This window comes from Mercenaria mercenaria, chromosome 16 (assembly GCF_021730395.1).
Source record: "Mercenaria mercenaria strain notata chromosome 16, MADL_Memer_1, whole genome shotgun sequence".
NCBI classification, from domain to species: domain Eukaryota; kingdom Metazoa; phylum Mollusca; class Bivalvia; order Venerida; family Veneridae; genus Mercenaria; species Mercenaria mercenaria.
The window spans coordinates 37,452,132-37,466,368 of NC_069376.1; the positions used below are offsets into that span (position 1 = coordinate 37,452,132).

At 34.5% G+C, this 14,237-nt stretch overlaps 1 protein-coding gene across 2 annotated transcripts in view; it reads left to right on the top strand.

Moving 5' to 3' along the window:
• LOC123540680 (arf-GAP with SH3 domain, ANK repeat and PH domain-containing protein 2-like) overlaps positions 1 to 11,545 on the top strand; it is a 64,213-nt gene extending 52,668 nt beyond the window's left edge. For both annotated transcript variants that reach the window (XM_045325901.2, XM_045325902.2), the window contains 3 exons: positions 5,632 to 5,699; positions 6,486 to 6,611; positions 7,106 to 11,545. In XM_045325901.2, the coding sequence (XP_045181836.2) occupies positions 5,632 to 5,699; positions 6,486 to 6,611; positions 7,106 to 7,180 (269 nt within the window). In that variant the 3' untranslated portion in view covers positions 7,181 to 11,545. The remainder of the gene's footprint in view (positions 1 to 5,631; positions 5,700 to 6,485; positions 6,612 to 7,105) is intronic.
• Positions 11,546 to 14,237: the final 2,692 nt, after the last annotated feature.

A 14,237-nucleotide genomic window follows, 5' to 3' on the forward strand; every position in this document is an offset into this window, starting at 1 on the left:
ACGGAGCAAGGCAACGTACTGTAATTCTAAGCAAGGCAACTATACTATAATGAGCAAGGCTATGACATAAGCAAGGCTATGACACATTTAAGCAAGGTTAGTCAGATATTGCCAAGGCACTTGAGCAATACCTTTTACACAGTAACATCCATACTATGACAACGTTCGAAAGCACGCCTGATTGCCCCCGCGGTCGACAGAATTTTTCCCGGCCCTTAATATATTAGGAGTGACATAAGTATAAAGATAAAAATGATTAACTGGATCACTATCTGTATAACATAAAATGTCTATTAGTCCTCAATCCATAACTTGGTAAATTATCATCTAGGTTTCTCATCATCAACCATCTGGAAAAATGTTAATACCAAAATGGATTTGTCTGTTTCATGATTGATTTGTAGCCCAGGAATCTGTTCAGCTCCGTATCTATGTAAGGTGCCTGCATTCTGTTCACTTTCGATGTTAGCATCCAAATGGCAGCATATCATCTGTAACATAAGAACTTCACAGAACAGTCAGATTGCCATAGCAGAATTTAAAATGCAATAATATAATTAATTTTAGCATAAAAACAGAAATTTTTATCATTGGGGTGTGGCGGGTGGGCAATTTAACATCGATCTGAAACGCTAGCCAGTACACCTTAAATTCAACTGTGAATATTGCACGTGATCTGAAGTTAATATAACGCTTGAGTGGTTCCCAGACGCTAAGGCGTTCATCATTACTCTATTGTGTTTAGACAGGTAACCAATAAATCACAAAACAAGATTACTTGACATCAACGATAGTTTCTAGTTTACACACCTAGCAACAAGATAGCTACCAATTTCGTGAGAAAATAAATGTAATTATTTTTAGGCAAAATAATTTTTTATTATTTTACTACCCGAAATTATACACAAGAAACAACTGCAATATTCACAGTTTACTACATGTTTATTTGTACATTTTAGATATGATGACACTCAAATAGGCTATACTGATTATAGGTGTATATGATACTGCAAGCAACAAGTCTAATATGTAATTCACATTTATATATAAAAGTTATTATAAATAGTTTGGCAAAGTTTGGCCACTCCATTGTTTGTAGTAACCCTGTCGACCGGGAGGAAACCAGACGCGCCCGTAAAGCACCACATCATTACTCCACGGTTGGCTGTGGAAGCAACAATCAGCACCACACGAATGCAATGGATACCACAGTACACCAAAGTAAATTAAACACCCCCCATAACTCGACGGTTGGCTGTCAAAGTAATGAGGAATATTTAGCGGACCAACGGAGCAAGGCAACGTACTGTGATTCTAAGCAAAGCGAGCAAGGCTACAGTACACCACAATATTTAGCGGACCAACGGAGCAAGGCAACGTACTGTAATTCTAAACAAGGCAAATACTATAATGAGCAAGGCTACAGTACACCACAGTAAATTAAACATTCCCCATAACTCGACGGTTGGCTGCCGAAGTAATGAAGAAATATTTAGCGGACCAATGGAGCAAGGCAACGTACTGTAATTCTAAGCAAGGCAACTATACTATAATGAGCAAGGCTATGACATAAGCAAGGCTATGACACATTTAAGCAAGGCTAGTCAGATATTGCCAAGGCACTAGAGCAATACCTTTTACACAGTAACATCCATACTATGACAACGTTCGAAAGCACGCCCGATCGCCCCCGCGGTCGACAGAATTTTTCCCGGCCACAATAAATTTGCCAAAATTTATCCCCCAAAAATTCTGAGTAAGATTTCTTAATTCAAATATAGTACCTTTACCACAATTATATTTGTTCTATAAACGAACCTAATTCAACCATGTAACTATAAATATAAATAAATTGGCAACTTAAAAGACATGCACAGCAAATCTTGCCAACATCACGTGCAGATTAAATGAAATCACGTTAAACCTGTGTATGAGACCTTTTTACGCAGTTCTAAAAGAATTCCAGAAGTTTTAAACTGCGGCTACAATTGACATTTATTAAGCAGAAGCTTAAGACTGGTTTGTTCTTTTGATGTCTGATGTGACTTACAAACATCGAATACTGATTATCGTGATACAAATTTATATCGTTGACATGTGTTACATGATCTATTCTAAAATGATTTGGTTTTGACAATTCGCCTACTCAGACCAGACCAAAAATAAGACAACGATTTTTTTTTTTTTTTTTTTTTTTTTTGAAACATAGATATATATAACTTAGCGGACAACTGGTATAGATCAACTAAATCCCGTATTACCCGGTTCCTGCGACAACCTTCTAAAATTTTGCTACACAAATGATAAACTTATCCTGAACAGCCAAGTATGTTGGAATAGAATTTGATAATTTCAAAGAATTGTTAAGAACAATATGATATGCGATGTTGGAATTGGCCTAAAACGTGCCAACTTATCTTATATTTACAGGTATGATGTTCTATTATAAACCTTTAATTACAACAAACAGTGACACTGTCAATGGGGAACAATTGAAAAACAGTTATATCTGCTGTTATCCCCCGTGAATGCCATCCAAAATACCATGTAACCCGACACAAGTGCTCTTAGAAATAAAGCCCTTAGAAATAAATACGTAACAGCTGTATGTTAGAATTCGAAACAAATATCTATCCAGAATTAATGATGATCCTTAAAGTTTGTAGAAAGGCTAACTACATTATTAATTAATTTATTTATTTATTTTATTTTTACTCCAATATTCTCACGGTCATACCGATAGAATCCCAAACTATATTAATTAATATAATTAAGGTGATTTGACTTAATTCGATTTAACAATCCCTTCTTTTTTAATAACAAGTACATGTACTGTATATACAAAACAAAGCATTCTAAGAATAGTGAAATGGTTGGACCGGACCACAAGTTTATAACATTACTAACTCGGTCCGCCCCAGTTTTTTTTTTTTTTTAAATCCAAGAAATGTTTAAGACCACTTGAGCGTTGTTTACTTTAAACTATATGTATTCCAGGAAATGCAAAACAGCCTCTTAAATATTTAATGTAGCTAATGTGTACGGAAGTTTGAACTTTGACAAAAAATTCCTCTCCAACTCCAAAACAAAAACGCAGTAATGCAACATTCTCCGGTGTCGGATGGATCCAAAACTATCAATCCTGAACACCAAACAAAAGGGACTCTCAAATACATTTCAGCTTATTTACACAAAATACCACATGTATTTTGTTTTAATACCGCTTGTGAGTATTAATTTTACGTCGATATGAATAAAAGATAAAATAAGATTATTTGTAACAATATCATTGATAAGAGGGGAATCGAATATTGAAACAATTATCCATTACAAAACAGTTGTACTACTTTTGAATCGTACTGACTGTAAAGAAAACCCTGATTTAACAAAGAAAAGAAAAGCATAATCAACTTTTCTAATAACGTTATCATTTTCTATTTATAACTATGTATTAAAGAACTGTATTCGTTTGTGTTCAATGACAGTAACTATACACGATTTGCATGAAAAATAAGAGATACACAAGAATTTAGTTTGAAATTGACAGTGACATATTCTAGGCCAAGACAATGTGTTTAATGTCTCAACATTTTATTGAATTAATATAGCAATATGTATACAGATCTACGTCCATGTATTTAGTTACATTTCAGTCACTCTTTGTTTCTGCAGTATAAAGCAATTATTCATCTATACCTTTAAAAACTATGCTGAAAAGATATTGTATAAACAAGTTTGCAGATAACGTTTTCGCAAACCAATTTATCCAGGAACAGCCTAAACTGTACACCTGACAACTTTTGTATAGCTGTATATTACCTGTATTACAAAAAAAAAAAAAAAAAAAATTCAAAGGTCGTTCGGTATAAGACCTGCAACCCTAACAATTTCGACCTCTTTATTTATGTTAGATTTTATCCAATCTGAATTTAAACAGTGGATCTTAAATTCTTATTCTCTGGATGCACGTGGACTGTTGTACATTAATGAAATCATTCAGGAGAAAATTTGTAAGTACTTCTAAATCTTAAATTTTGACGAGTGATTTTGCTGATTTTAAGATCTCGATAGAACTTTGTTGTGTAACCTGGTCAGACTTTTAACAGAAATGTTTGCCGTGAAAAAATACTATTTGTGCAGGTGCCTGCGTTTGCATGCCGGCAGATACTCCCGGTCCTGTGCGACTTACCGCAGGATGACGGCCGGTGATTGTAAGCGCATGTATGAGAAAAACTTACTTGAACATCAATTGACATAGAGCTACTAGTATAAATAATAAAATAAATAATAAAACTAATTTATCTACTATCAAAGACGCTAGTTTTTCCTTACAATCTTTCTGCCAGTTTCGATAAACTCGTCCAAACTCAACCCGCATACTGGGCCATTCACTATTTAGACAATTCAACGGCCCCTTTTAGCTTCTAGGCGAGATTAATGTAAGACCCTCTGCAAATTTGCTATTTTTAAAATTGCTAGAAATAACTGTGCAAAATTTCCTTGTCCTTAGCAATGTGACGTCACTAACTTGCTCTACGAGCACCTTGCGAATAGTTAGCGGAAATGCTGTTTGTGAATCTCGTGTTTTGGAAGTACGAGAAAACAAATTTTTACAGTTGTTAAACGAGAAACGCTAATGCTTTTGTTCGAATCTGCAAATTATGAGCATTAGGGCCGCCACACCCCATAAATAGATTCTCAACAGAAAAACGGTAATTATTAGACTGCAAAATTATTTGCGTGTTTGAAATCAATAACAACAGACCTACCAGCATTTGTTTGATGCCTGGGATTTACTGGCAAATCCGCCGTCTTTGTTTGCTTTCCCTGGTCATCCTCTAGACAAGCTGGTTCGCCTCTACGTTCCTGGCGCGCTCTGTATCGTCCACGTGGCGTGTAGATCTAGCTATTCAATTTAACATCGATCTGAAACGCTAGCCAGTACACCTTAAATTCAACTGTGAATATTGCACGTGATCTGAAGTTAATATAACGCTTGAGTGGTTCCCAGACGCTAAGGCGTTCATCATTACTCTATTGTGTTTAGACAGGTAACCAATAAATCACAAAACAAGATTACTTGACAACAACGATAGTTTCTAGTTTACACACCTAGCAACAAGATAGCTACCAATTTCGTGAGAAAATAAATGTAATTATTTTTAGGCAAAATAATTTTTTATTATGTTACTATAAATAGCTTATTTTGAAACTTTTTTATCATTGGCCGTAGGGTACCACTTTTCTGTGGTACAACATGGATGGTACCTCTAATTTTTAGGTGTATTTTGACATACCTGTACCTGGTAAGGATTTTTTGGTGAACATAGAATTTTTTTTGGAATTTCTTCCCTTTGTTGTTCCTGCCTTTGGGCTTCAACAGTCAAGTTCTTTAAATTTTGCTCCCATCCTCTGATGTAACCCTTGGGGCATATGTTGCCCCGCTTGGCGGAGCTCTTGTTCTTACATTTATCAATCCATCATCAGACTTTGTGGTTGGATGACCTTTGCTATGAAATTATGAGAATGAGTGCTGTAAGCCACCATCAGTGATGAGAATTGTTTTGTGTGAACTGTCATTGCTGCTTAACTATAGCGTCACTAGTAAACATGTATTTTCTCTTATTTCAGACATATCGTCTAGTAAGACAAGCACTTCAGATGTTGAGATTCCGCCCCCAATACCTGCTCCTAGAAAGGTACATTTTGTTTACAATCATCATTCAGATATTTTTAGTTTTTTATATTGATTTGTAGGGATGTTGCTGAATACTCATAGTTTTAGATATTTGTTTGTAAACTCAAATATTTGAATGCTGTTCCACTATTTGAAAAATCCTTAGAAAATAAATAAACTTTTGGTCAAGTAAAAGGAAAGATCAAAGTCTGTGATTATATGTCTTTCAGCCCTGTTTATTGTTACAAATTACACAAAGAAGCTTCCTCTTGTTGTATATATTGGCATGGGGATTATGTTGCTAAGGCGATGACAGCTTAGGCTGGTACTTAATCTACTGATTCAAAAGTTTTAATTGACACTACAGTCATTCAGATTGATACAAAATGGTCACAGAGTATTTTGTAAAAACTTCTACAAAATTGGACAAACAAACTTGGCATGTTTCCTCCAGACTTCAAACATTCTAGGAAAAATTTTGCATTTCAGCTGAATTTCACAATGGACATGCAGGCTGATCATGGTCTGCACTGTTCGCTATTCAGACAGTAAATTAAAATTTTCATTGAACACCCCTTTGAATAATATATGGTACTGCCCAAATTGAATGATGGACCAGTCCATTTTAGAAATTTAGCAGGCTAAAGGTTAATAGTGATCCAAACATAGAAAATATCAGGAAACGAGTGTGAGACTTTACGAATTGGAAAATCTAACCATGGTGTCTGAGACATGAGTGCTTGTGTGAGTTGTGTTTCACTGTAATTTTGCAGGATAAACTTGATTTTTGCTCTGATTTCTTTTAAAGCCAAAGAAAATGGGTTTCCGGCGGTGTGAAGCCCTGTTTGACTGTGATGCAGACAATGAGGATGAATTAACATTTAGAGAAGGGGAGATAATTATATTACTGAGGGAAGAAGAGGAAGAGTGGTGGGTAAGTTGTTCCCCTTTATTTATGATGATGTCAGTGAGGATGTACAGCTACCATTTAGAAAAGTGGAGTCTATTATACTTTAGGGAAGAAAAGAGTGTGGCAGGTAAGTTATTTCCCATGGTTTCCCATGTAGTATTTCATCACAAGGCAAAGTTGAACTTGATCCAGCTAGCTGATGAAAGGTTTGTTTGAAATAATGCCTCAGGGGCAGTCCATGACTCTTCTTCAGCATTAAAAGCTGGAAGGTTGCCACAAAACTATATTGTTCACTAGAAAGTGGTCATATGACCTATATTGCTCACTGTAAAGTCACCATGTGACCTATATTATCTGGTTGCAACTGAAGACCCAATATTTCACGCAAACAAATAGTACTTCTTTGTACCTTGAAAGACAACATTTATTCCTGGTATGAATAATAATTGCTTCAGCTTGCCAGTGTGTATAGCTTTTTCAATACTTCAGATGATTTATTTGGTATGTTTGTGTTTCAGGAAGGGGAGGTAGAGAACCAGCCTGACAGAAAGGGCCTGTTCCCTATCAGCTTTGTTAAACCACTTCCAGATTGACTAGCAGATATCTAGTAGAATTTTTTCAAGTTGGATAATGCAGTCCAAAATGTGTTGGAACATCAGTGCAGTGAAGCAATAACACCGTGCATAATATATCACATGTATTTTAAAAGTGCAATTTAGCCATTTAAATAAACACATGCTTTGATTCACATGCTGTAGCTTGTAAGGTTAAATGAGATTTGAGACTTGATTTGGGTCACTCCGCTTGTTTAAGTACATGTACCAGTCATGATGTCATATGCAAAAATCAGTGAGATTTACTAAGGTTGGGTAAATAAAGCATTTAAAAGTGCTATTTGGTCATTGAACACTTATACTGAAGGCACATGCAAAAGCTAGTAAGCTTTACTTAGATTTGAGACCAGGACTGTCTAAAAGTGCTATACATATATTTGGTGCAAAAACCAGTAACAGTTATTAAGATGAAAGACTTAATGCAAAAGCCAGTAAGACTTAAATTAGGTAAATTAAGCATTTAAAAGTAAACTTTGACAGTTAACAGTCTAACTTCGCTCGTTTGAATTATCCGATCGAACACCACCATTCTCTGGAACTTGTCAGGTCTTGGCAAAATCCATATAAAGTAAATTGATAGATATTTCCAATGACTGATAACTCAAACAAATTGGGCCAGTCCCGTCGAGTCTGAACAAATGAAGTTGACTGTACATTTGTGAATTCTGTACAAATGTGCAAAGAAATCAGATTTTATTCAGATTTAAAACCAAAAGTCTTACTGTTAAGGGTCCAAGTTAAACAGACTTCATATCACTCTTTTTTGCAATACAGTCGAACTTCATTCAGTCAAATCAGATATTTTGAAACCGCCCTTCGGGTCCCAGCAAAAACCCTATACAATTTATATTGTTTGATGGCACGAATAACTGATAACTTGAACAAATTTTGCTGATTTGGTAGAGTTTGAGCAAACACAGTTGGACTGTGTTATATTTTAAACCAAATTCAAACCAAACAAATAATTTTATTGTAGAAAATATGTGGACCAGTTTGTTTACAAGTAGTATTTCCTGCACCTTAGCAAGCCTAATGCATTTAATATACACCAAATGACCAATATTTTCATTCATATGGGACCAAACAATTAAAAAGTTGTATACATGTAGTTGCAATTCCTTGTAAAGGACATAATATTGCTATTGATAGATTAAAATAAAAGGATTCAAAATAACTTTTCTGACAAAAGACTCTAGTCTTACTTATATAATTAGGGTATGGAGCGAATGGGTATTGTAGGCTTCGATATACCCAGAATAAATGTTAACAGTTTGGTTGAAGAATTGCCGTAACCACCATGTTCTAAACAGTAAAAATGATTGTAGTACACGTAGCCCGCTTGCTTAGCTCTATAGGGAGAGCACAGGTCTACAGATTGTGGGATTTTGAGTTTGATCTCTGGGTAAGGCGCATGTACTCTGTGACAATTTGATAAAAGACATTGTGTCCGGAATCATTCATCCTTTACCATTGATTCATGTGGAGAAGTTGGCAGTTACTTGCAGAGAATAGGTTTGTACTAGTACAGAGACCAGGAACACTGGTTACTAGGCTAACTGCCCGCCTTTCATAACTGAAAAATTGTTGAAAAATGGCCCTAAATTCAAAACAAATAAAACGAACATAGCACATGTAATTGCATCTAGCATTTATGTCTCATAATTGTTACAGTACATCTTGTTCAGACAACTGAGTTACGGTAACCTTGGTCGGAATGGTCATTTTGAATCCGCCTATAATTACAACATAGTATTTTTCATTCAAAATCTTTTTAGCATACAAGAGGTTTTTTACATGGTTCAGTGGTTGAACATCTGGCACATACATGACAACAAGAGTAACGGTTTCAGCCAGTCAACTGCATTTAGCAAAATGTCGTCGCGAACCATTGAATATTGTCGGTGAATAGCATGGCCAAGCTCATTTCAGTATTGACACTAAACGACATGGGATAGATTTATATTTAGAGGTAATTTCTTAAATATCCAAATTGAGGAGTAAATCTTTATTAATTGTTGTCATTTTATGTAATCTTTATCTGTTATTACCAAGTATATTTCTTAGATGATGCATGAATTTTCAATTCATCACTAAGACATTTGATTGGCTGAAACCATATCAATGGTAATTACACAGACTGACAGGTCAGTCGTGTTAGTTGTTACAGCGATAATTTTCATAATCTGTGCATTTACTGATATTATATAATGAAAATAATCTTTACGTTGAAGGGGTCTTCCAAGCATTATATTGCATAGAGGGTAATGTATAGTTGTTGTTCCTGTATAGGGGATTTAGATATATTCATTTATTTTTTAAAAGTTTCAACTTCTTCTATTTTATACCAACTAGTTAAAATATTTTTTTAGAAAAAAAAAATGGAATTATTTTAAAATGAATTGTTTTTTGTTCAATGGCAATATGACATAAACTTGTTAACATGCCTCGTTTAATAGAATTGTTCTGGTTTCGTACAATCCATGCTTTGATAAGCTTAGTGTTGCAAACATTTAAGTTTTCAACAAAATAGGCAGTCTTTGTTTAGTTTCCATATATTCTTGTATAAATGCCCCTCAGTCTCCCTCCCCACTACTTACTTACAAAAGAAAAATTATGTAAGTGAATATCAGCATTATTTAGGTAAATAAATCATTATTTAGAAATGTAATGTATAGCTGTTTAGAAATGTAATTTATAGCATGTAATTTATAGTTATTTAGAAATGTAATTTATAGCTATCTAGAAATGTAATTTATAGCTCTACTCGCCCAGGGGCATTTATACTTGGTATACTATATACATGTTTTATTTACATCATATACAATGTTTGTGCACATATGTTGCAAAATGACTGGTATGAAAGCTTTCGCAACACTTGTAATGGGTCGTCTTGTATTTTACTTTTGTATGTAAGGTAATGTAAACTTATTCAATTTTGTGGAGGTAAGATATAATAGTTTTATTGGAAATATCTTAGTCATGCTAAATTAAAATTTAAGCAATTCAACAACTGGGAATATAGTCTTACACTTGTATATATTGTGGATTTACACAACCAAAAAATTCATGAAATTTTGGTCTCTCATGAATAATAATTTTGAAGAATACATTTATATAAATCAGACTGTATAATTTTTATATGATACTTTTCACTCGCTGTGTGCGTAAACAAGTTGCTTTGACTTCTCAAAGATTAGATGTTCCTATATCAAATGTTACAAGTATTAGACCATCCTATACTAAATGATAGACATTTCTATACCATACATTAAAACATTAGACCTTCCTATACCAAACAGTAGACCTTCCTATACCCAACCTATAACGTACAAACCTTCCTATACCAAAGATTGAACCTTCCTTTGCCGAATGGCAGACCTTCCTATACCAAAGATCGAACCTTCCTATATCAAATGTTTAACCTTTCTATACCAAGACTTTCCTATCATAAATGTTAGGCCTTCCTATACCAGGTGATAGACCTTCTTGTACCAAAGAGTAACGACTGCAAATCAACAAATGGCAGTTGATTGAAAATGTGCCGTCAGTTTATTTGTTAATAAGCATTTGTTAAAATGATCAATGTGCAATACTGTAATCAGGGAAAAGTGTGGTATATAGCGTTAACTCTGTCCCCGCATGTAAAAATTGCTTACGATTCGGGTACATGTGTTACACGGGCAGCCAGTTCCAAGACTGGAAAATAGTTAATAGTGCTCAGTATTACTTGTAATTCAGAATTGCATGTGCTAAGTTCCATGCTATATGTCTATATGGAATAACAATCAGATAAATTGTAGTAATAGGTAGCTATTTTATATGCAGATCTTTATCAGATTTATTGCTGCACTTCTTATCAAATGTTATTAAGTGTCAGCTGTCACATTTTCAGCAAATAGTTCATGGAAAATTTAAAATGTAAAGCTCACGTAATTTCAATAAGCTTGTAAATTTCTGTATTTCACATGTAGATTAAACTTGGCACATATTGCGTACGCAGAGACTTCAGCTAGGTAAATTGGCCAAACATACCTGTTCCTTGTACTTTCAAACTGAAAGTTTACCAGCAAGCTGTAAATGATATATATTTAAAATGTTTAGACTTGAAATCTGACTAGTTGAAAATGTATCCTTTTACTTCCAATATTTCGTAAATTTCAAGTCTTATGGCCTCTGTGATACAGTTAAACATTGGCTAATGATTCCTCATAGGAGCGAATCCTTCCAAGAAAGATGGAGACTGTCTTCCGAGTGGTGTTCACTCTAGAGATTGCACCATATGCTTATAGGGTTAAATAAGAAAAAAACTAAAGCAAAAGGACTTCCTTGTTTGTTTTTTTTCTTAGATATACAAGAACTGCAAGTTTATCAGTTTAAGGAATCGAATATGTTTTAGTAGTCTTCATTTGGATATGAAATATGCTTTGACTTAAGTATGTGTGGAGGCAAAACACCTGCATGTGTGGAGGCAAAACACCTGCATGTGTGGAGTCAAAAGGCTGCAACACAGACTTTAAACACAGTATTTCACAGGCACTCGTTAATTCTTTTATTTTGCATTTATTTTGTTTGAATTTTATTACTAATGTTTCATTGAAGCTTATATACATGTGTACAAATGTTATCTCCAGATGGACCAATTTATCCACATTCAGCTGTAGCGATTGTTCCACATTTGTAGTTTACCTCTCAACTTTTTTTTTGTCTGCATTGGTTTATTGTTGTCTTTTGAAATAAATCTCGTAAGTTTTGTTTGTATGGTTAATGTATAGATTTAGGCAACTGGTGAAAATCATCATAGAAAAAAAAAAAAAGTTGAACAAAGTTGCAGGGACCCAAAAATACGAGTTAATGTGAAAATGAAAAAGTACACGAAATGATGAAATGCTGCTTAAATTGATACTTGTGATTGTAGCTCTGCGTACAGTTTATTCGATACTCAAATTGTAGCTCTGCACACAGTTTATATATCTATACATGTAAAATGTATTATAAGATATCCAGAGATAAAATGTTTTAGTGAAATAATGAGCTTAGCTCCCCATACACACTTGTTACAATATATGCTGACAGGTGACTAACTTTACATGGTTATGTTATTGCCGACCTTCCTTACAGAGTTGACGTTCTTACATTTCTGCTTTTGAAGCATTCACCTCTACATCTAAGTCTGATATTTTTAGAAGAATCTTTACCAAAAATCTTAATATTAACACCACTAAATAGAATGTTTGTGTCTAGTCATATTGACATTGTTTTATTTTTTTATACCCTTATTTTGCAGAGACAATTGCAAATGTGTGTGTCTCACCAGCTTAGCTCAGTAGGGAGAGCACAGATCTACGGATCGCCGGGTCTTGAGTTTGATCCCCAGACGGGTGCATGTTCTTTGTGACGATTGGATAAAAGACATTGTATCAGAAATCATTAATCCTCCACCTCTGATTCATGTGGTGAAGTTGGCAGTTACTTGCAGAGAACGGGTTTGTACTGGTACAGAATCCAGGAACACTCACTGGTCAGGTCAACTGCCTACTGTTAAGTAACTGAAATACTGTTGAAAAATTGCATTAAAACCAAAGAAGCAATTGTGTTCAATTCTATATCTTCTATTGCTTTAGTATTATGCACCTTTATTTTGCTGAGAAAATTGCAAATGTGTGAAAACTCTAAATATAACTTTCAAAGGTCTTTTCCGTGTTTTTATCCAACCTACTTAATACGAAGCTATTCTCAGATTTTTGTAAAAGTGTAGTATTTAAACTGGAGAGATTTTCTACTTTATACTTTCACCTAATTGGTAAAAATCTGTGTTACTAGTATTTTGATTTTGTTTTCATTCAATATATTTTTCATGACATCATCTGCCATTGAAATTACAACCATCAGACTCGATGTGGCCAAGGTGAATGTGATGTCAGGAATGACAACTCTGTAAGAGATTGCATTACTGCTTGTCGCTTAATTATGTTTTATTATATATTTGTTTCCTTTGTTTTTGTATCCCTAACCCAATTATGTGCAATATTTTTAACACTTTACATATATACTTGTATTTTGATGTGTTTATTTTCTCTGATAAATGAAACATTTTACCTATTTATCTGAAAGCCATGGGAGAAAGTTTCATATTCACTTAGTATAGATACAGATACCTGTAACACTACTGTTTGTATCTGTTGTATTGATTAGACAATATTCTGTAAGACAAAGCTAACTTGATCTTCAGATAAATTCCCGTATTCTCCAAGGCTGAGTGGTTAAGGTCTCTTGATTTTCAGACTGCTCGACCCTCACAGCAGAGGGTGTGAGCCCTAAATTTTTCAGCAAAGGAGCCATCCAGCTGGAAAAAGTTACAAATGCCCACCAAAATCAAAAATACAAGTTCTCTACTCGCATTGAGCGCGCTCGATTAGCTCAGTAGGGATATCAAGATTAACGGATCGCAGGGTCATGTTTTTTTTTTTTTATCTTGGTGGCGTATGTTCTCTTGGATGATTTGATGAAAGACATTGCATCTGAAATCATTCGTCCTCCATCTCCGTTTCATGTGGGAAAGTTGGAAGTTACTTGGGGAGAGTAGGTTTATACTGGTTCTGAAACCAGGAACACTGGTTAGGTTAACTGCCCGCTGTTACTTAAATTAAGTACTGTTGAAAAACTGCGTTTAACTCAAAACGGACAAATCTGCTCCCATAGAAGCTGGAACGTCTCCAGTATAAATGTGACTTAAAACCCAACAAATATTCACAATGAACAGCTTGCTGGAAATTTTAAGTGGACCCCTTCGAATAATTAATGATATTGCCCAAATTGAATGATGGACCAGTCCATTTTAGAAATTTAGCAGATTAAAAGTTAATACAGGTAGCCACTAAGGCAACTTCAACCTAGTTTGGTAGTGATATTTACCTTATACATCAGTATGTCTTCAAGACTAAACCAGTCAGCAGAATGTTTCATTTATCAGTTAAGCTGGTTTCTCCCTTTATATACATTTGTACAGATTTTCCTTTTGTTTTAAAATGAAAAGATT